The 23,969-nt window shown below is 39.2% G+C and overlaps 3 protein-coding genes across 3 annotated transcripts in view; all 3 read right to left on the bottom strand.

Annotated features, from left to right (window-relative positions):
• Positions 1-2,521, bottom strand: part of LOC119886196 (rootletin-like) — a 29,627-nt gene extending 27,106 nt beyond the window's left edge. The window contains exon 1 of the mRNA XM_038696771.1: positions 2,364-2,521. The gene's annotated coding sequence lies outside the window, so the exon portion shown is untranslated. The remainder of the gene's footprint in view (positions 1-2,363) is intronic.
• Positions 2,522-3,477: 956 nt separating this feature from the next.
• On the bottom strand, positions 3,478-9,355 carry necap2 (NECAP endocytosis associated 2). Its single transcript, XM_038696812.1, has 8 exons — positions 9,163-9,355; positions 7,740-7,840; positions 6,563-6,667; positions 5,977-6,058; positions 4,944-5,052; positions 4,671-4,815; positions 4,485-4,569; positions 3,478-4,339 (listed from the first exon to the last, which is right to left on the bottom strand). The coding sequence occupies exons 1-8, from the start codon at positions 9,255-9,257 to the stop codon at positions 4,294-4,296; spliced, it is 768 nt and encodes a 255-aa protein (XP_038552740.1). The 5' UTR covers positions 9,258-9,355; the 3' UTR covers positions 3,478-4,293.
• A 4,526-nt stretch (positions 9,356-13,881) lies between these two features.
• Positions 13,882-18,485, bottom strand: LOC119886236 (SUZ domain-containing protein 1-like). Its single transcript, XM_038696829.1, has 4 exons — positions 17,873-18,485; positions 16,765-16,814; positions 16,399-16,668; positions 13,882-16,294 (listed from the first exon to the last, which is right to left on the bottom strand). Exons 1-4 carry the CDS (start codon positions 17,921-17,923, stop codon positions 16,183-16,185), a joined length of 483 nt encoding a protein of 160 aa, XP_038552757.1. The 5' UTR covers positions 17,924-18,485; the 3' UTR covers positions 13,882-16,182.
• Between the last annotated feature and the right edge of the window lie 5,484 nt (positions 18,486-23,969).

Here is a 23,969-nt window from a genome sequence, read left to right as displayed (position 1 = left end):
GGTTGCTGGGGCAGTTTCCCGCTTAGCCTAGTTTAGGGCTGGGCAATATGTCCAAAAATGTTTTCATGATAATAGATTTTATATCATTTGATAGATAATTATCACAATAAAAGTCAAATCATTATTTCTTTCATGTTTAAAGGCTGATTTTTGCTACTGAGTGAAAGTTAAAGAAACCAGATGGTTAATTGTGGTTTCAACCTTAAACTTTTCTTTATGGTCAGAACATGACAAACATTTGATGCCAAACAGTGGATCACTTAACAAATCTGAGGTAGAACATTCAAAACAATTATAATTAAAAAAATTTTTCAACAAATATGCATGAGTAAAAATTCAGTCCCTTTTGCCTCAACAAAATAAATATTTTAATAGAAGTGCAAATTTGTTTGTGATTCAAATGAAATAAATCAAACATTTATTGAACATTTATTATATTGTTATTGAGGAAAAACAGTTGATCGATTAATCAGTTAGTTGACACAAAATTAGTTTCCAACTATTATATTCAGTAGATAATTTTTTTCTATAAGAAAATAGATTTACTTTTGTTATAATAACTTAAATATATTTGGCTTCAGACATATTGTATATAAAGATGGACGACTCGTCTCTACTTCCCCCCACTGTACCAAAAATCAGATCAGGTTCGAGGTCCTGACTCAGCTGTCAATCATGACATGAACCCCCTTTTTATTGCATCAAATAACTAATTAAAACCAAACTTCAGAAAAATGAACACATAACAGAAATCCTTGTGAAAAATGTCTATTTATTTTGATTTTTTTGTTTGGTCCATGTAGCATCAGCTAACATGGAGGGGGCCTAAACTGCAGCCAGCTAACAGGGGCGATCGAGATTTTTTGGCTTTACTTTTGGGGACCTGTCATGTTGTCTTATACAGTCTATGTTTTTGAGTGTTAAATGTTATTCTTCATTATTGTCTAATAGAGAAAATAGACTGCAGAGTAATCGTTTGCTGCAGCCCTAAAAATGTGTTGTGTCTTTAACATAATGTTGTTCAAGCACAGCGAGTAACAGAGGCACTCAGTAATTTCTGATTGGAGGAAAGATGTTACAGCTGGCCCCGTTCTCCCCTAAAATTAAAACATTGACCTTGCAGCATGTTAAACATGTATCAGAATAATCCCATAGTTGCCTAACGCCTGAGGAGAGTTAAAAACACAGACATGTCTTTAAATCTCTGACTCTAATTTGATGTTGTAAAACATTTTTGAGGTTAAATGTTAATCTTATTTTTATATAATAATACATGGAAACCTTAGCAAATTCAGAACTATAAGGTTATTCAAAAGGAGTCTGTAGACATGTGAATATAAAACTATGTCACAAGTGTTTGGTGTTTGGATTGTCATAGTTACAGACAACAGGATCATTGTGTGAATACCAGTACAGACCCCCAGCCCAGCGTTATCCCCCCCCCCCCCCCCCCTTCTCAGGGTAAATAAATAGTAAATAAAGAGCACACACACTCCCACACAAAGCAACTATAATTTTAACCACAAACTGCTACTGATGTTTGGTTTGAAGAAAGCTGACCATGTCAGAAAAAATGTTAATATTGTCACTTCTCACATAATGTTTATAGTAATAATGAATTAGATGAGATGCTGTCAATTTTGGGGTCTCCTTTAATTGTCCAAAAAAAACCTGCTTTGTGATAATTACTAAGGAACTGCTGGACTTTTATGTTATATATGTTATGTGACCTGCCTGCATGAATTAATCATGACCATAAAACCTTTTAGTTGCTTAACTTCTGTGGCGCCCCCAACTGGCCTGCTAGTAGATGACTGCACTGATTTCAATGTGCAAGATGTGAGCTTTGATGAAATACACACCTGTTGATCTTTCATCTCTACAACCAAACCATAGTTAAGCCCAAACTCATGACTTCTCACTCCAGCTTGATTACAACCTGCGTATTCAGCCATAAATGGAGGAATCAGCTTCAGCTGCTTCCTCTTCATACTTTAACACCTCACATAAAAGGAACAGTGTTTGTAATCTATCTCCAACATCCTCTTTATTTTAACACACCAAACTACATAATTAAAAATGCATCCCCATAACGGACACGCCTAAGTTTTCAAAAGTGTCTGTGAGGAGTTGGAGGCGGGAGGAGGAGGAAGAACGAGGAAAAGAGGTTGTACATTAAACTGTGCAGCATCCGAGCGACTAACACGGATCATGAATTAAGACTTTGTTTTACAGCAGCAGAGACTGACATTTAAACACAAACGCGCTGCTGCGAAACAACAGCCTGGATATAACACGCTATATGTAGCGAGATCCACACTGTAATGTGCGTAACATCCACTTCCGTCTGATTATAGCCTCACCTCGACAGATGACTGTTATCCTGCCGTCCCTTCATTCTCCTGAGCAGGCTGTAAGATCATAGAGGCAGAAACAAGCGACATCCCAGCAGTTATACATTTACCACCAGCTGCTTTCAGGGTTGCCTTGTTCCGAAATCTTCTCCATGCTTTTTCCGGGGAGGGACTTCCAGTTCACCCAGCCTGTCTATAAACAGCAATCTGGATGGTCTACTGTTGTGTGATCGCACGCATCTCATTTAACATTTTCACTTAAATCCACCAACAAACATTTATTTTTCTTGTTTCAGAATAATCCAAAAATACAGCCGAATAAATAAAAACATGTCCCGATAATACAAAAAAGTCCCGTTATGACTATTGCTTTTAGAAATAATTTCACTGAAGCAAAAGCAATAATTTCATATCATAGATCCCAGAATTCCTGTAGAAAATGTCTAAATGCTCTAATTTTCCTTTTAAACTTTCGCAGCCTAACTTACTCCATGGCAAGTTTTCTTTGACATAGTGACTTATTCCTTCTCTTCCATTAAAATAACCACAGCAAACATCTTAACTGTAAAAACAATGATTACAACTGGTAAACAGTAATTAAATCTGTTTTCGTTTCCCATTGTCACAAAATCATTCCGCAGGCAGAAGAACCAGATAAACCCTTTAACTGCTTGAGTTACTTTTAAAGAATTTGAAATACTGTTGAATACGTTGTAAACTCAATAAAACCAGAACTACATTGCCTACAAATGGGATTTATTTAAAACAAAAATCATTTCTGGCGTTTCAAAAGATGGAAGTAGCTATGCAACTCTTTAATGTTGAATTGACCATCAACTCCAGCAGGTTAATAAAATAACGTAATAAGGACAATTGGGCAAGTTTCTTAAGTTCAATATATATCTAACTTAGAAATAAACACTGATTAGTCATTAAAACCAATCTTGTTTCAAAAAACAATGAACAACTTACTGAAAGCTCTCCTTGTATTACAAACAATTTTCTGCAATACCAAAAGCTTGAAATTGGTCCAATAATCTGAGAACATACTGCAGCTGTGAAAGGGAGAACTGTCTCTACAATCTCACAAGCTAATACTTTACTAATAAGAATCAGAACAAGAGCCATTGAAATATATTGTTTATTTACAACAAGACAAAGGTTTACATTTTGAGATATTTTTCAGAAAGGCACTTAATCAAATACTCAATCAAATTAGCAACAACATGAAGGAAATTTCTATTTGGTAAAAGGCACATGGAAAAAAAAAACACATACAGGAAGAAAAGACAAAAGAAGGGCATACACAAAGACAAACATGAACAAACCAACAAAGTATGATTTTAATGACAGACAAATGGCAAGCAGGAATTTTCCCCCAACAAGGTGATTTAAAAAAAAAAAATCTGGATAATTTTTTATGAAAGAGGTTTGATGTAAAACTAATCAAATATCAATATTGCTTTGCAAGATCTCCTAAAACAAAAACTAAGAAACAGAAGAACCACACATATTGGTATTCAGCTGAACAAAACATGGATACTTTAAAAGGTAAAACAACTTTCCCAAATGGTAAAAACAACCATGAGATGAGAGGTGCTGGTGTAATGAGAACATGTGCATGATGTTGGAACAGAGGGACACAATTAGATCTGATTTCTGGACAGATTAACAGAGAAAAAGAAAAGGCCCCACTGCATAGCATAGTGTCGAGAAAAAAATAATGATTGTAAAAAATATGTACATTTTACTGTTTGTTCCTCCAGAGTGTGTTGGTCAGCGGGCCATACTTTATGTGAACATATTCTTTTACAGAACAGGTGCAGTGAATGAACCAGTCAAGTTTGCTAACAGTTCGTCTCTTAAGTTTCTTTTTGCCAAATATCGTTCCTGTCCGTGGAATGTGTGGACCCTGAGTGTGTGCACGTTTTCTCACGACTCAACTAAACTGCACCCATCCTGATTTTACAGCATCTTTACTGGAGCTGTGGAGGAGACGAGAGAGATGATGGTGACGTGTGAAAGAATTCAAAAACAATCATGTAGAACAAATGTGAAAGGATGGACACGGTGGATTACTACACAGACAAAAATGCAGGTGACTCCTTTTTTGTTTGTTGTGAAACTTACTTGGAACCTGCTGATGTGAAATCTCCCCACATGTCAGAGCTGGGCTGGGCTGCAGGGACGAAAGACCCAAAGTCTAAAATAGAGGCTGGACGTGGAGGAAACAACAATTACAGAAAGCATGAATTACACTTTAAACCATGTGACGATGTTTAAAAATGTGATTTGATACAATAGCACTCTGATCACCAGTATTAGTCGGCACAGCTGAGACTGTTGGTTCTGCCCCAGGAGGGGGTATGACACCTCCAGCCTTTGCACCTGGTGGAGGCGGGAGTAGACCCCCCCCCATTGGCCGCACTTTGGCACCGCCTGCTTCCTTCTTCTTGATGTTCTGTGATGGAGTCATGACAGTTTCTGAGTTTCTTTTCTTCATAAAATTTGTCCTCTTTATTTATTCATTTATTATTTCATCATTTCAATAATTCCTTTGCATCTGTAATGTTGGGACTAAAGGCTCACCCCAATGCTGATCTTGATAGTCTGCCCCTCTTTGAAGCTGAGGTCCAGCTTAGGCGCTACGATGTCCGAAGCTTCCTGTTTGGCAAGCTCACCTTCTTGCTTCACCCACCTTTAGAAAGAGAGTTTTGAGTGTATAATAATTATCTGCGTCAACTGGGAGCAGTTTAGTTTAGTTTTAAAACTGGGTCAAATACAAAATCACATTTAACAGAGGTTAATGGTCAAACATTTTTACATGCTGCTACTTTTATAAGTGTTGTAACAAACTTTATCTAATGAGGTCTCATTCCTGTGGAATGAGTATGGACTTATTTTACACTCACTTACACCAAAAACAAATTATATGCATGATGGACAAATGTGCACTATGGTCTACCCAGAAGGCAATGTGCAACTAAAAATCCTGTCACAATATCACTTATAAAAACAAGATCTGTCTAGAAATGTGCATCAGGGGCCTCATTACAGAAACGTCCCACTCTAAGCCTAAGATCTTATCTCAGGTTATGACAACATTTTGGATTTTTGGTTTACAGAAAGATGTTTTATAACTGAATTGAATAAATCCTATCTTGTCTCTTAGGATAGGAATTTAGCTATTACAGAAGAAGTTAGGAAGTCAGGATGGTATAGACCCTGTCCTAACTATAAATAACTGCCAAAAATGGCAGCACCACTGTTGTTAGGTCTGTATGGCAATGACGATAGGGAACAACATGAACACCAAAAAATTATGATTAAAAAAAGCTAATCAAACTTTATGATGACACTTTAAATTTCCCAACCCATGTATTAATGAGTATATATCGACTGCCAAGTCAATTTTGAATTTGATCGATTTCCCGTTCTAGTTAGGATTTCTTAAGTGAAGATACGAGGTCTGACATAGGACAGGAAGCAGCCGTGAGTATAGAAATTACTTCTGTAATAGGATACAATTTTTCCTTTCTTTGAAACTTAAGCTAAGATAGGACAAGCTTCTGTAATATAACCAGATAGTAAAAATAAAGCTCTTTAAGAGAAGCTAACTTACTTAAAGTGGTCTTGTAAAGCTACGTTGAAGTCAAATGAGTCTCCACGATCAGCAAAACCCAGACCGATGAATGCATGACGTCCTTTATAAAAGCAATAAAAACAAATACACATTATGCACCACATAATAAAACATACATATTCCTGCAGGAAGATACAGACAGTGGAGGGGATAGTATAGGCCTAAGTTAAATGACAACTACGACTTCGCAATGCGTCATCCATCCATCATCTATAACTACTTATTCATAGGGGGTCGCAGGGGGCTGGAGGCGATCCCAGCTAACACCAGGCCACGTCACTTTAAAGATCATGGTGATCAATGAAAATAAAGTTTTTAAAATGTAAAAACAGACAAAATCTTCCCATCATTCAGGGGAAAGGCTAATGCTTGATCCCACAGAAACATTTAGAATAAAATAAATACTAGAGTTCTTAAATCAAATGCCAAATTTAGATTTAAATTAGATTTTTTCCACACATACGAAATTTCATATCAATGTGACATTATATTAAATGTGTGTTTAGTAGCATATCCCCCTACTTTCTTTTATTCTGTTTCTTATTCTTAGTCTCTGATGACTTACCATTTCCATCCTCTATCCGGATCACGAAATACCTGCTGGAGTCTGTGACGGCTTCAACTACACACCCTGGATACTGCTCGACTGGAGCTTGGGCAAACAACTCTCCTGCAAACAACAAATTTACACCAGATGGTGCCTTAGGGTTATTTTCTGAGCTGTAAGTAATCAAGTAAAAAGGTTGGCTGAAAAGGACAAACTAAGATCGCAAGGTTGTTGACAGGCGCTTTGATCACACTGTGACAAATGTGTGATGCTGTACATGTTTTCTTCATGTTCTCTATGATAAATGTGACTGGAATTGTATAATTTGCAGGGATTAGTTTGAATACTCACCTTTACAACTACAACCCAAAACAAACCAACCATTTGTAACGAGCCTTGATTACATTGTTAATATGAAGCAAGCAAGGCCAGGAACCTGCTGTGTAAATACATATTACTGTTGGCAGCCGTGACTATTCCTGAGTTTTGAGCACATGGCAATTATTTTTCTGTTTGCTGTCATCTTCCATAAAGACACAAACACTACACACACTGGATCAAATATGAAGGTAAATCCCACAAACTGATGAAACAGAGTACATAAAGATGTTTGAGTATAATCGGAGGATCTTACCAAACTTGTCACCTTTTACTAGTAAAGCAGCAGGGTGGCTTTCGTTCCCTTTATCCCTTTATACTACAGCAGTCCTTAGGCTGTGAACCAGGTGTTTCAAGTCTCAGCACACTTTTTAACCACCATCGGGTGCCAACTAAATGCGAACACATTTGATCCATGTAGCTCTCACAAAGCTAATCATGCCAACTGACTAATAAAAAAGGATCTATTTTCAGTGCTTCTAAAAACAGAGCAGACAAGACAATGAGGCAGTCTCGTGGCTCAAGTGGCGAGGATTTCTTTTTGGATACACCACTTAAGTCCGCTCTAAAATTCAAAGGAACTGATAGCTCACTTTAAACAGTTAGTGCTTTACTAATACTTGGTGCTCTGGTGATTACGGATGAAGAGATTCACTGGAAAAGTGAGTCCGTTCTTATTGTGCAGAGGTAAAAGATTGTGTAAAGTTAACTGTAAAGCAGATTATCTTGTGACATTAGTTTAGAGACAAAGAATTCATGTGGTGGGTTATGTACACACTGACACACGCACTGCAAGCAGATGTCACAGTTTGTTCACCTGTGTTTCTGTCCTCTAACTTAATGTAGGCCATCTTGTCTTTAGCGGTGATTTTCATCCTACCGCTCCATGCAGGTTCATCCAGCTTCCAGTCAGCAGCACTAGAAAAACAGGAAACACCCATCTAAATAAGTAAATGGTTTGTCTCATCCTCATTCGTTGAAACAGCTGCCTTTGAGCACTGTTATTACACAGGCAGCTGTGGCTTTTCAGCGCAGGAGGAAGTGAAATTAAAAGTTTTCAGGAAGACTAAAATGAGGCATTTGTGTAAACAGGGGTGTCTTATGTTCTGCTGGCAACTGAGGAAAAGCAACTGTACAAAAGGACGGCCAAAACAGCTTTAGAAAGTAGTGCTTAATTGAAAAAACAAAACCACCTCTATATTGTGCATCAATTTGACGGATCGGCTCCTATTGGGTGGGCTGGAGTAATTTAAAATATCACAATATGACCCCAAGGTCCACCTGGGAACGTTTTCCAGGGCTTTCAAACATATCTCACGGCCTTCTACTTTTGTCATTACATCTGAGCAAATCCAAGCCGCGGAGGAAGACCGTTAGATACGGTTGAAAGTCCAGAAAAGCCAGTGAGTGGCCCTTGAGTGAACTACTAAAAGACAGTTTTCTCAACAGGCTGCTATAGACAGTGATAACCTGCTGTGATAGGTGACGGCTCCTGGGCTTGTCACATTATAATGCGACTCAACTTGACAAAAACTAAATGTATGTCAGACCTGAGGCAGTCAGCATCAGGTAACGTTTCCCCTACGCAAATCTAGAAAATGTCAGATGTTTTCATAAATCGATCCCGATCATTTTGTCTGCAAAACAAACACACAACGCACATAACTAGTTAAGTTACAGTTTGACAGTAAGTTAGTTCATGCACTTATTAGTTAATTAATCAAAAAGCGAAATCTAACTTATGGACTCTTCGTGGGCACTTTGTTAACCGCTAGCATCTAAATTCGCCTAGTGCCTCCAGCCGTGTCATTACAAGCTTTCCAGGCTATAAAAATCATAAATGTCATAATTTATCCTATCGTTCAAAACAATACTTGACTTTTCAAGTAACAGCAGGTGTAAGTCACAGATAATGAACTGTTTGTTGACGGGATGATGGTGTCGGTTTTCTGTGAGCAGATAACTGTGACGAACTTGCGTTTCGAAAGAACGCTAACGTGCGCAGTTTAGCCACTAGCATGTGTAACCACCAGCTAGCTTGTGTCTATTTATCTAAATCTTTAGCGGTTACCTGCCCTGTGGGCTGTAACACGTCGGCTACATGTTAACGTTTGCAGGGAAACAGAAAAGTGACAAGCGTCCATCCTAACTGGTTGTCCGATAATGGATGCATCTGTTAAACTAGCTTGGTGAGCGACACATTTAGCTACAAACGTTACGTCTCTTTGAGGTCATCTTACCGATATCCACGGTTTGAAGCGCGCGGCGGGATCCTGTACACATGAACCTCGGGCTTCACGCAGAGCATTGACTCATAACTGTTGTCTTCTGCCATTTTGTCAAGTTTCACTAACTATCAAGGCAACTTCCGAACTTCAACAGACACCTCGGCTGCTGGAGATGAACCCGACGACTGGATCCAAAGAGCCGCGGTGCTCGATTCAAACAGCGCCGCACCCGGTCGGGATGGTTTGGGCACCTGGAAAAGGTTCTTCTTCTTCTTCTTCTTGTTTCCGGCAGACTAGACGCATCTGTGGCGTGTTGCTGCCCTCCTCTGGTCGCCATTCACATCTTAACGCTAATTGCCTATATACTTGTGTATAAACCAGTTTTATGTAGGTATTCGATCAGTTTCTTCATTTTGTTCCAACTATCTAAGTTAACTAGGGTGCGTATGCTAAATATAGTTTCTACAGTTGCTCCCAGGTCTCTAAACAATTTCCTCCTTTGGCGAGAGTATTTTCTACAAAGAACTAATACATGCTTCACCGTTTCCTTGTCTCCACATTCACATTTTCCATCAGGGTGTTTACCAGTCAGAGCCAGCCCACAGTGCCCAAATCTCAGTCTGGATAGAACTACTGCATCTTTTCTCTTACCTCTAAAAGCACATTTTCCTTTCTCTACAGTTCTTTGTACTGAATAATATGTTCTCCCCTTTCTTTCCTTTTCCCATGATTTTTGCCACATTTCTTTCACTGACCTATTTATTATTTCTGTGTAATCCGGTAACCCATATTGTAAATTAATTTGAACTCTTTCCTCCAGCACCGCCTTCTTTGCCACCACATCTGCTTCCTCATTACCCTCCACACTCATGTGCGCCGGTACCCACACAAACCCCACCTCATACCCTGCTTTGTGAATTCTATACAACACCTGCATAATTTCGGGTCTAGATTTCATTTTCGTATCTTTAATTGTAATCAGAGTTGCTGCTGAGTCGCTACATATAACTGAATATTCCTGTTTATTATCTTCGACCCACTTTAATGCCCATAGGATTGCCACCAGCTCTGCTGTGAAGACCGACATATGATCTGGAATTCTACATCCTTTTTTATAACCTATTTCTGGAATGCTTACACCAAAAGCCACTTTACCGCTCTCAGGATCCTTTGACCCATCAGTATAGATTTGTAGGTGGCCTCCCCATATTTGACACATCCGGGCTTTTATCGCCTTCACTACAGCCTCTGACATATTTCTTTTGCTTGTTTCCATAAAATATAAGTCAACATTGGGATCAGGAATCAACCATGAAGGTATATCTGGACGACATATTCGTGGACATACATTCAAATTCAAAATACCAATTTCCTCTGCCATAGATTTGAGTTTTTCTGTAAAGTTTGTTTTGATCCCTCTTGCTGTTCCCATGAACTCCCAATGTTGACTCAACAGGGTTTTTGTTGGTAGATTTTCATCCTGTCCTTTTAGTTTCATTATATACTTCAAAACGATTTTACGTCTTCTTATTTCTAATGGCATCTCCCCTGTTTCTATTAATAGTGCCGGAATTGGGGTTGTGCGAAACGCCCCACTGCACACTCTAAGGGCTTTTGCTTGGACTCTGTGAAGTTGGCTAATCACTGAAGGGGCTGCTGACCCATACACCACACAGCCATAATCCAAAGTTGATCTTATCATTGCTCTGTATATCATCATCATAGATTCACTGTCAGCTCCCACATTTCAAGGAAACCATCTCAATATGCTTCTTCCATGTCACCCTTTCATCTAACCACATTCCTAAAAATTTAAAATGTTTCACTCTTTCAATAGTCCTATTATAAATCTGTAACATCTGTGTAGGCATTTTCTTCTTATGTCCAAATATCATGCATTTAGTTTTTTCTGTAGATATAGATAGATAGAAGCCCCAGTCATTAGCCCATTCAGTTACTTTGTCCAATGCAGTTTGCGTTTGACCATAATATAGGAGATGTTCCTCCCTCGCTTCCAGATGGCCCCATCATCCGCAAACAATGAGAACTTGAATTCTTTCCTCACTCTACTAAACATACCATTGACTAGTATATTAAAGAGCACTGAGACTTATTACACTACCTTGAGGGGTTCCATTCTCTATCTCAAGCTCATCTGATAATTCACTTCCCACCCTCACCTGAATTGTCACATAAGAAGTTCTTAATCCAGTTAAACGTTCTTCCTCTGATTCCAGCGTCATGAAGTGCAATTAACAACCCCTCCTTCCAAAGCATATCATAGGCTTTTTCAATGTCCAAAAAAACTGCTACAACTGCTTCTTTATTTGCAATGGCTTTTTTAATGTCATTATCTAAATCTAATACAGCATCCATTGTTGATCGTCCTTGTCTGAATCCACTCTGATATTCCACAAAAAACCCGCTTTTCTCCAGTTTGTCCACTAGTCTGTCTGTTATCATGCGCTCCATTATTTTGCATAAAACAGAGGTTAATGCAATCAGTCTGTAAGAACCAGGGTTATCTGGTGGTTTTCCAGGTTTCACAATTGGAATGATTACTGCATGTTTCCACTCTTTAGGAAGACATCCACTCTCCCAACCTGGAAAAGGTTCACAAACAGGCAGACTTATGGTAGAAAACTTAGGTAGTTTTTATCAGAATCACAATTAGAATCAGCTTTATTGCCAGGTATGTGTACACACGCGAGGAATTTGACTCAGGACTGTACATTGCTCACACTATGCTTACTCATACAATAATACAATAATAAAATCTGACACAGGCTATAGTATAGAGGACACATATACACACTATAAACCAGTGGTTCTCAAACTTTTTCACGTCAAGGACCCCTAAACTGACACGTATTAGACCACGGGCCCCGTTCTATAAGATTTTGTCCCAGGGTCCTCCAACTGATAGAAATTTTGCTTTTAGAATCAGAAACAGTTTTATTGCCAAGTAGGTTAAAAGGGAATTTTCTGGTGACTTATATAAATATAAGGTAACAAATTGACAAGATATAAAAAATAGAAAGGAATCTTAAAGAATATGTAGGAATATGTTTGTGCAGTGATATGCAAAATATTGACAGTCTGTACTGAAAAGGGGTGGGGGTACGAGGGAATTTCTGAAACTGTTTGTGTCTGGGATGGGAGGGGTCGCCTCAGAGTCCTGGAGGCCTACAAGTCCTTGAGGGGTGGAAGATTGATTGGTATGTTTAATTGGTTTAGATTGGTAGATGTTTTATTACAGAAAGTGCATGAACCCATGACCGAAATAGTAATTGTGTTACTTATGGATGGAATTATAACTATTCACCTTTTTGCTGGGGACCCCAACAAAAACCACCTCAAGGACCCCTGGGGGTCCCCGGACCCCACTTTGAGAACCACTGCAATAAAAAAAACAAGATAGACAGATTGAGACAGTAGTGCAATGAGCATAGAGCAAAGGATGCAGGAGTAAATTATTATTACCATTATTATTATTATGTTCATGTCGGAGATGGATGAGTTGTCATCATTCCCTAAATATAACCCCTACAGACATTTATTAAAATCACCTGTGCGAACTGCAGTGTGTGATGCAGAAGGGTATTGTAAACGTCCTTGTAAATAATAAGTTCTTAAGTGTCCTGCCTGGTTAAATGGATACACATCGGGCCTACATATCTGTATGTGTCTCAATCTCTTAATTTATCAGCCTACTTTATATATTGGTAGTATGTTGTTTGATTAAATCAGCTGAAAACAAATCATTAATCATGCCTTACTGGAACAAATGTAAAGATGTTCTTGTCAGCCTTTTAAATGTTTATTTATTACTAGCATGATTTCAGACTTACACCATTGCAGTTTGAAAGGTCTGCGAGAGCCCTCAAGCACTTTATGATTTTAAATGACTTTCCTCAACCTGTTGTAGCATGTGACCCCAATTTCTAAATCCCAAACCTATCTGAGCATTTAAAGTTGTCAGTTTGTGTCATATGTCATATATGTTTCGTAAATTTGAGTATGGCATAGTTTTGCATTGTGTTGCTTTTTGAAGACATTATCACACTGGCAATGACTGAATATAAGTAGCCACTAATACTTGTATTGTTTATAATTCACCTGTAATCATATCATTCATAGTGGGGATGATTCTTTTATAAACATCTTTATATTAACCACAATCAGTTTACTTTAAAACTTCAATTAATAGCCCGGGCATTTATTTGCTTAAATCACTGAACTCCCCCTGCCTATATTTGGGACAGGTGTCTATACTGGACAAGTCTTTAATTCCTTAACCATGCCGGTAATTCTGAATGAATAATAGTTTGGTGTTCGTTGTAACTGTAACATAAACTAAACGATTGAATTGTGGAGAATCTAATGGATCTATGTCTATAGCATGTCCATATTGACAGAAGTTTAAACATATTAATATGCAGTCTAAGCAGCTTAGAACTAGCACAATCAGGCGACCTGGTGGGTTTAAAGAGGTATTATCCACCCAAAGAACTTAAAAACTGGACCAGGCTTCTAATTGAGACCTGCATTTATTTGTCAAAATGTGTAGCCACACCAGGCCCGTAAAAGGGACTAGCTGTAATTGAAGTTTTACAGTATTCTTTTGTGGCACATATTAAATTATTTAGAAATAACATATGCCTCGGATATATCCAACCTTCTGCTCAAGAACCAAGTTTCACAAAATATAAAAGAAAAACATACACCAACTTTTCTTCTTGAAGTGTGTTTATTAAAGGGTATTCAAATGTCATTTGTGTTTTTCAAGTTTCAAAATACATCAAAACTAGACAGGTGGCTGTGAATGATCACATAGGAACAGCATGGGTCTTATCAATCTGAAAGGATTACAAATCCCTTTTATGTCAATAACTGAACCTGATATGGGGAAACTGTATTACAGGCAAGTATCCTTGATGCTGTAAGTCCAAATCCAGTTTACAACAGTGCATGCCATCCCCTCCGAACAGTGTATGTTATCTCATAAAAGAAACATATTGAGATGTTAGAACTGCAAAGGATAACTTATACTGCTGTCATCAAATAGAAACAAAAGATAACTTCAACTCCTAGGCATTAGTCAACGATGCACTCTAGTGCTAGCTAGAGTGACGGAATAACTGGTACAAATGCAGCAGCTTTAGCCATATTAATAAGTTTTCTGCTTTGTCAAAAGCAAGTTGTTTAATTTACGGTTAATAATAGTTTCAATTCATTTAAGTTCTTCCAACACCGGAAATTATTTTGACAAATTATGGTCTAAGTATGGTCATGAAACACTTCTGTAAGAAAAGCATTATTGCACACTCTGTGTGTGGTTTTGTATTTGCCTAAAACTCTTGCCGATTGCAGCTATAAGCTGTGCCTCAATGAGATGATGAAACTATCACAAATACACAAAAAAAAAGCACAAAACTAACAAGCACTACCCACTGGGAAGTGTACATATGTAACCAGGGATCATTTAAGGCATACAAGTGCTGTGAGCCTGTCAGTGACTATCAGTACTCGTAACTCATCAGTATTTGATGAGGTTATCGATTCCATGTTTTGCAAACTTTTATTTTCAATCGGTGGCAAAAAAACCCAAACCATGGTGTAAAATCCATTTGTGTGAAAACTCCACAGGAAAGACAATCGTCAAAACCAGACAGTGGAATTTGGCTTCATTCTACAGGACGCTGATTGAAAGATAATTTTAGTAGTTTTCACTGCAAAATTCATCATTCAATGACTTAATCATTTTCAAGATAAAACATTTGTCACGTGGCTTTATCATCCTCCATGCTGGCCATCTAATAGTTATTTCTGAAGAATTTGCAAACCAAATCAGTCAATATACTCCAACTAATGCAGAAAGAGTCACACACAGTCTTCTTTTCTAGACAGATGCAGTGCAGTTGGCTGTAAGAGAAGTTTCAATTTAGCTAATCTGATTAGAAACCACCAGGCAGCACACACAGGGAATTATATGCACAGTAACTTTAGATTTTCAATTCATGACTTTTTCAAATTTGATAAAATTAAATATGATACTACTAATAAAGTTTCCTACATGAGCTACATCACCTAATCTCTGATACACTACCAATCTCCTGACCTAAACATAACATGAAGAAACAATGTAACCTGTTTAAAACAAAAGATAATTTGAAACACAGCACAGGTAATTAGGCAATATGTAAAAAATAATCCAGGGAGTGAATTCATTATTATTGCTTGAATAAGCTAAGATTTTGTGACATTCTATCCTTCTGATCTATAATCTTTGGCCACAGGCTGTGTGCCCACCAGGCATTTCTTTCATAGCCACCCCTGCCAAACAGAGGCCTGTGGGCTGTGGAAAGTGCTGGTCTGGGCCGCTGCCATTGTTATGCAACTATAGTATTAAAACACACTTTTACTCAGCTGGACTTTCTATAACCTTGCACTCAAGCTTAATTTCCACTGAACCCAACAAACTGAGGCCAGCTACCTGGTGGACACCCAGCCATGATCCACGCTCCATCAGTGGAAAGGCCAGCTCATTCGTTTGCACGTCTCCGGGGAATTCTCGGAGACGTGCTCGGAGACGTTCTCACGAGCTCTCCTCATTCTCCCTGAAGACACAGACACCTGATGCCCTGGCGCTGGGCCGGCCAATCATACTTAAAATCATAGGGCACCTCACGGTACATTAAAGTATCACAGTGTGTAGGGAAGTGAGACGAGAGCCTGTCCACAGCGTGGAACAGAAGGGGTTTCAGATTTTTGGCTGATCTCTGCCAGCCCCTTGCCATGCTCCACCGAAGGAAGAGACAAGGTGAAAGGCAAAGACCATGCCAGTAAGCAGAGTAGAGAGAGGGTGGACAAGTTCATTTCAACCGATGCTACGTCTTCATATTTATAATGTCTGTCAAATATTTGTGTCATTCGACCCCTCTGCTCTTTAAACCACACACAACCCCTTCAACTGCCACCCTTCATGCCCTCTCAGGGAGACAGCTGATTCCCTTAGTAGGTAGCTCGTGTTTATCTGCAGAGTCGGAAGCCTGAGGTGCCATCTGGGCCAGTGGGCTGGCGGATCACATGATTGTTTGGACGAACTGGTTCTGAAGGTTGCTGCACACTCACACGAGCTGGCCTAATGATATGAGGAGAAATGAGAATAAATAACAGTTCATTTCTTATTCACCTCTCAATTTTAACTACTGTGTGAATTTATTACTGTTTATTATATCGTCCTACCTGTCCTGGCACGGATTGTCCTGAGGAGTATCATCAGAAGAAGCACTACCCAAAATCCTCCGCCGGGCTTCTGCATACTCTGCCTCCCGCTGGGCCAAAGACTTCATCTGCTGAGAAGGACGAGCCGAGGACACAGAGTTTCCAGCAGTACCGTTATTTGAAGGACGTTTCAAAATTCGAATTTGTGGTGGGGGTGCTGCAGGCAGAGAGTCATCCTGGATTACAATAGCAGTTCGAACAGGAGAGCCACTCGAACCCAAGCTGGATTTCCTGTAAAACATGTAAGAAACATAAAATTACTGGGAAAAACTTCTATGCATTCTTACCATGTACTGAACATTTCTTAAACAATTTCTTTTTGCTTACTTTGCCTCCTGGTTTATTTTCAGCTTAGCCTCAAGCCTTCTCTCAATTTCCTGAGGAAAAATACACAATTATTACATTTGTATTACTTTCCAGCAAGTTCATTATTCATACTCAGTAATAGCAAACAATTCAGTCATTACAAAACAATAATCCCTCATTATGGTTAGTTATGTATTTAATATGTGGTCACTAGTAGGTCATCTACAATTGACAATGTAGATACTCTGCAATCTGTAATACCACAACATCAAATTACATTTGTTAAGCTACTGATCTGTTTTTCATAGCAACTGTGCGTATGCTTTGGCCATACAGGAAAAGTATTCTTAAATACCACACATTCTCCATGACTTATGCGTAAAGGCTTTTACAATACGCTGCACGCAGTATCAGTTTTTCCCATGTTAACAGGACAGAAGGGGTTACAGCACTTAAAAGTGTGATTCCTTACGTATTATATACATTTTTATATACAAGTTAAATATTTATTGCTATGCCAATACAAACCATTTCAGGTTGCTCATAAACAGGATGAGAGGATACAGAGCATGCTGCAACTCAACCATTATATTAATATCCACAACAGCAACAACATGTAAATATCATTAAAGTGGCATGTTATTGCAGCCAAATGAAATGTTTGAGATTGTAGAAATACTTAATTTGAACACAGGAGATACTAGTAATGTTCCCACGCTTTGCCACAATAAATAAAATAGATAGTATTGTAATGATTCAACTCAGTGCAGTCTGTCATTTCCGCAATGGGCGTGTCTAAACAATGGGGGGATTTTAGGAAAAAGTCGATACTATAAGATTAAGTCCTCTTTGGGGATGTTACTCGGAGTTTCCACACATCATAGAGCCATTTTGTTGAACAAATAATATGAGACGAAGCAAGGCTCAGCCCCGCGTCGGTGTGGGACAGCGAGGCCTGCAGGACTCAGCCAGGAAGCTTCCTTTGATGAGAACATGAGCTGAAATAAAAACATGTTTATGTATTCAAGCACCAGACACACCCGGCGTATCCTTGCTGTTTGATTGTCGGACTGTCATGTTGAACCTGGTTTATAACTATTTAGCACTATATTTGTTTAATGTTTCTCACCCCGCTGTCCGCTGCCTCTTCCCAGCTCTCTGCAACCTCTTCATCCTCCATGTTGAACAGGACCTGGTTACCTCTTCGGCTCCACTGGCTAACTACTTCCCATCCACGCAGAGGGCATGGAGTGGTGGGCTCACTGAGACCCGCGGGGAGCTGAATCTGACGGGTTTTAGTGATCAGATGAAGACTGAGTGAACAAAATCGCAAACCTTTCCTTCGCCGCGTGTTAGCGTGCTAGCTTAACGCTTAACTGAGGGGCAATCCCCCTCCGGCTGCCTGCTACTTTAAATTTGGCGTCACGTCCACCTCAATAAATCAACCGGCCCCTGGTGTCGTCCACACGCCGCTCAGACGGGAAACAACGACTGTGCACAATATCTTTGGATTGTCGGTTGGTTTAACACCTCTCAGGTTTAACCGTTAAAACCGGAAGGGAAATGACGTTATATTAACGTTTGCTTAGGTAGCGTCAACTTGCTAGCTTCCAAGTTTTATCCAGGCCGCTAACCAGCACGATAAAATAACGTAAAGGCGGATTCTGATAACGCTTGTTTAATTTTATAACGCGTTGTGTTTTCCTTTGAGCAGTAAGACACACTCGTTGTATTGGTGAAAGGGCACTGAGGTGGATGTTTGTGTTGAGCTTGGTGTTGACAGAGACTGCTGCGTTCATGTCCTGTGCGACAGAAACAACGTGTCTAAAAGCGTCCACATTGGTCACCGGACAAAACATTACAATACAATACAAAGTAAAAAATCCAAAATCACACAAGGACCAGTACATTTTAATTAAATATTTAATAAAAAAATGTTGATGAGAGTTCACGCCGATTTAGCTCATGAGTGTCCGCATGTTTTCCAAATAATTGCTGAGCTGAGGGTTATTTGCTAGAATAGGACTATGATCGTGTTTTATGTAGAATATGATCTGTCTGTTTGGAGAGATTAGGACTATTATAATCCCAAATTTTATAGTTTGGTAACTAACTAACTGGCAGTTGAATGTGGAAATGAACGTAGTGACTTGAACGCAGCATTACAGCCATTCCTCGTCTTGGGAAGTTGTTTTAATTATTTGTATTGATTTTGATCATATGTGGATCAGAATATGGCTCCAGTGTATAGCCAAAAAATGGATTCCGCCCCGTTTCATGATATGTGCAAAATATATTAATTTCAGGCACCACTTCACCATCACACAAGTGGGCCTAGTTACTATCCGCAGAAATCGTAACAAAATAAATTAAAAATATCTGCATTTAGAGTTCAAATACTATGCAAGAAATATACATACATTGTTATTTTTCTTGTGTTGTACCACAGCCTCTCATGTGTATTATTACTTTCCCCCTCATCCCTTACAATAATCTCCTGGAGGAGACAGGTCACACAATTACACTCTGAGCTGAATAATATTAATGTTCAAAATATAACTCAGCCCCGTGACATATGTTGATCTGCAGCTGTCTTGATCATTTCATTTAGCCTAACTATTGTGCCATTTGTAGTGTCATCTACTCACTGTACATTGTCTATTTCTTAATCTGTTATCATGTTTCTTGTTGTCTGTGTTTAAATATTCTTTCATGTGGTTTCTTTGTGCAGGAAAAGAACACAACAAACCATGAAAACCATGGTTTGTTGTGTTCTTTTCCTGCCTCTTCTGTATGTTGTTTTTATTATTTTATTTGATCCCAGTACCCATTACCTACAGGAGACTTGTCTCCTGCCAGGCCAGTATTGTAAATAAGAAACTGTTTTTAATTTACTCGCCTTAGGGCTGTTTCACAAAACTAAAATAGCGGATTAAGCCGGTATTCCAGATATCCTAGCTGAATTTAGCCATGACTCGGTTTCACGAAAGCAGTAGCACATAAGTTACCATGGTGATTTATTCTGTGCAGCTAGCCTGCTCCAGACCAGGCTAACAGCCAGGCTAGTTAACCCTGGTGCCTTATCTGTTCAGTCAGCGGTCACGCAGATCAGAAAGTGGGTTTTTTTTCTCCCAGTTATTCCATGTTCTTACAGTGAGGAAAATAAGTATTTGAACACCCTGCTATTTTGCAAGTTCTCCCACTTAGAAATCATGGAGGGGTCTGAAATTGTCATCGTAGGTGCATGTCCACTGTGAGAGACATAATCTAATAATCTAATCTTTTTTTTTTAAATCCAGAAATCACAATGTATGATTTTTTAACTATTTATTTGTATGATACAGCTGCAAATAAGTATTTGAACACCTGAGAAAATCAATGTTAATATTTGGTACAGTAGCCTTTGTTAGCAATTTCAGAGGTCAAACGTTTCCTGTAGTTTTTCACCAGGTTTGCACACACTGCAGGAGGGATTTTGGCCCACTCCTCCACACAGATCTTCTCTAGATCAGTCAGGTTTCTGGGCTGTCGCTGAGAAACACGGAGTTTGAGCTCCCTCCAAAGATTCTCTATTGGGTTTAGGTCTGGAGACTGGCTAGGCCACGCCAGAACCTTGATATGCTTCTTACAGAGCCACTCCTTGGTTATCCTGGCTGTGTGCTTTGGGTCATTGCCAGGTTTCTGTTTAACACTGTGGATCAGCTGGTAAACCCAACCCCTCCTTGTGCCTCAGCTGGAAGTAATGATGACTGTGAATTGTTTTTATCTTATTTTACCAATAAGGTGGTGTCAATCAGAGCCTCTATTACCCCCGTGGCCTCTTACTCAGAGGTCCCTCACCAGCAACAACAGAGTTTTAACCAGTTTTATCCCATCGACTTGTCTGAGCTTTTAAAAACAGTATCACAAATGAGAGTGTCCTTCAGCCCACTTGATGTAATACCTACAAAATTTTTACTGAAAGTAATAGATTCTGTTGGGCCCCATTTGATCTCTGTTTTCAACAGCTCCCTATGTACTGGTTGTGTCCCTGATTATTTTAAAACGGCTTGCGTGAACCCACTTTTAAAGAAACCTGGTTTAGATCCGTCCCTCCCACATAATTTTAGACCAATTTCAAAACTGCCTTTTATTGCAAAGATTCTAGAAAGAATTGTGTCCAAACAGCTGCTCACTGTGCTGGAAAATAACAAATTATTTGAAAAGTTTCAGTCTGGTTTTAGGAAGTACCACAGCACTGAGACTGCCCTGCTTAAAGTCACCAATGACCTTTTAATGTCTGCTGATGAAGGTATGTGCTCAGTCCTTGTACTCCTGGACCTTAGCGCTGCTTTTGACACCATTGATCACAACATCATGTTAGACAGACTGAGGCACTGGGTGGGGATCTCTGGTACTGCCCTAGAATGGTTTTCATCCTACCTGTCAAATAGGAAGTTTTGCGTGTCTGTAAACAACTATGTCTCTTCATTCTGTCCAGTTAAATATGGTGTGCCTCAGGGGTCGGTCTTAGGACCCATTTTGTTTTCCTTGTATCTGCTTCCCCTTGGACATATTATCCATAAACATGGCATTTCTTTTCATATTTATGCTGATGACACAAATATACTTGCCCGTCAGATCCACAGACCCTGGAATGCTGAGTTCACTTAACAACTGCCTTTGTGAAGTTAAAAAATGTATGTCAAATAATTTCCTCCAGCTGAACTCAGACAAAACAGAAATCCTGGTCATCGGGTCTCAGCAGATGGCAAATCAAATACTGCCATCTGCTGGTTCCCTAGTAAATCACATTAAGCCTGTGGCAAAGAACCTTGGTGTTTGGTTTGATAGTAATTTAAATTTCGAGCAGCACACCACAGAGCTTGTTCAATCATGTTTTTATCAACTTAGAAATATAGCTAAAATTCGCTCTATGTTAACTTTTAAGGACACCAAGACCATTTTACACGCCTTCATCTCATCACGCCTGGATTATTGCAACAGCCTTTTCACCTGTTTAACCCAAAAATCTATTGATCGACTCCAGACTGTCCAGAACTCAGCTGCCAGGCTTTTAACCAGAACAAAGAAATATGACCACATTACTCCTATTTTAGCTTCATTACACTGGCTCCCAGTATGTTTTAGAATTGACTTTAAAATTCTATTGATCACTTTTAAAGCTCTTCATGGCCTCTCGCCTTGTTATATTTCTGACCTTTTAGTCCCATACGCACCAGCACGTACCTTGAGATCCTCGGGCAGAGGTCTGTTGTCTGTTCCAGAGTCTCGACTGAAAACTAAAGGGGACAGAGCGTTTGCTGTCAGGGCCCCGAGGCTCTGGAACAGCCTGCCCGAGGAAATCAGGTCAGCTGAGTCAGTGAACTCTTTTAAGTCCCTTCTTAAAACATACTTTTATAGGAGAGCTTTTCCCGATCTTATTTGACTTTATTTTATCCCTTTTATTCTATTGTATTTTACAAATTTTATATTAAATTTTCATGCTCTTATCTTTTTTTTGTATTATTCTTTACACTTGTTAAAGCACTTTGTAACTTGTTTTTGAAAAGTGCTCTACAAATAAGGATTATTATTATTATTATTATGTTGGAAGACCCAGCCTCGATGCATCTTCAGTGCTCTAACTGAGGGAAGGAGGTTGTTCCCCAAAATCTTGCAATACATGGCCCCGGTCATCCTCTCCTTAATACAGTGCAGTCGCCCTGTCCCATGTGCAGAAAAACACCCCCAAAGCATGATGCTACCACCCCCATGCTTCACAGTAGGGATGTGTTCTTGGGATGGTACTCATCATTCTTCTTCCTCCAAAAACGGTTAGTGGAATTATGACCAAAAAGTTCTATTTTGGTCTCATCTGACCACATGACTTTCTCCCATGACTCCTCTGGATTATCCAAATGGTCATTGGCAAACTTAAGATGGGCCTTGACATGTACTGGTTTAAGCAGGGGAACCTTCCGTGCCATGCATGATTTCAAACCATGACGTCTTAGTGTATTACCAACAGTAACCTTGGAAACGGTGGTCCCAGCTCTTTTCAGGTCATTGACCAGCTCCTCCCGTGTAGTTCTGGGCTGATTTCTCACCTTTCTTAGGATCATTGAGACCCCACGAGGTGAGATCTTGCATGGAGCCCCAGTCCGAGGGAGATTGACAGTCATGTTTAGCTTCTTCCATTTTCTAATGATTGCTCCAACAGTGGACCTTTTTTCACCAAGCTGCTTGGCAATTTCCCCGTAGCCCTTTCCAGCCTTGTGGAGGTGTACAATTTTGTCTCTAGTGTCTTTGGACAGCTCTTTGGTCTTGGCCATGTTAGTAGTTGGATTCTTACTGACTGTATGGGGTGGACAGGTGTCTTTATGCAGCTAACGACCTCAAACAGGTGCATCTAATTTAGGATAATAAACGGAGTGGAGGTGGACATTTTGAAGGCAGACTAACAGGTCTTTGAGAGTCAGAATTCTAGCTGATAGACAGGTGTTCAAATACTTATTTGCAGCTGTATCATACAAATAAATAGTTAAAAAATCATACATTGTGATTTCTGGATTTTCTTTTTTAGATTATGTCTCTCACAGTGGACACGCACCTACGATGACAATTTCAGACCCCTCCATGATTTCTAAGTGGGAGAACTTGCAAAATAGCAGGGTGTTCAAATACTTATTTTCCTCACTGTATCTATGTGTTTTGCATATTTTTCATTAGCCTGCATTAAAATACCACAGGTAGCCTACATTTTGGCAATATGGTAGCACATAGTTTGTGGTCATGGCGAGCTTGTTAGAGAAAACACTGATTAATACATTGTATTACAGTCATGCTTACAATGTGCATTGCAATGATCTTCTCTTCATAGTTTCTGGATTTCCAAGTCAATTTTCTCAGAATCTATTTTTATCTCCATATCTAGGTCCAAGTCCTGCAGGGGTTTTTGGTGATATTTTATTTTGTTAATTTTTTCAAGTATGTGCAGTTCAGACATCTGACAGTTTGTAAAACACTTAGCACTTAGCACAGCAGGAACTGTTCACCTGTGGATGTCCTTCAGGTAATTCTTACTACATTGCCAGACTGTCTGTCAGACTGTAGGACTACAGCCTCAGGGTCAAGTTACAAATATGATACAGTATTTTCTCTGAGCACCATATATTGTTCTATGTTAAATAATGCTTTAAAAATGCTTAAAGAAAGGAAAGAAAGGAAGGAAGAAAACATGCAAT

Source organism: Micropterus salmoides, unplaced genomic scaffold (genome assembly GCF_014851395.1).
Source record: "Micropterus salmoides isolate LMB-PRFRI ecotype aquatic unplaced genomic scaffold, ASM1485139v1 Ms_hic_scaffold_4, whole genome shotgun sequence".
NCBI classification, from domain to species: domain Eukaryota; kingdom Metazoa; phylum Chordata; class Actinopteri; order Centrarchiformes; family Centrarchidae; genus Micropterus; species Micropterus salmoides.
Note: the sequence above shows the minus strand (reverse complement) of the source record. Positions and strands in the feature narration are given on the sequence as shown.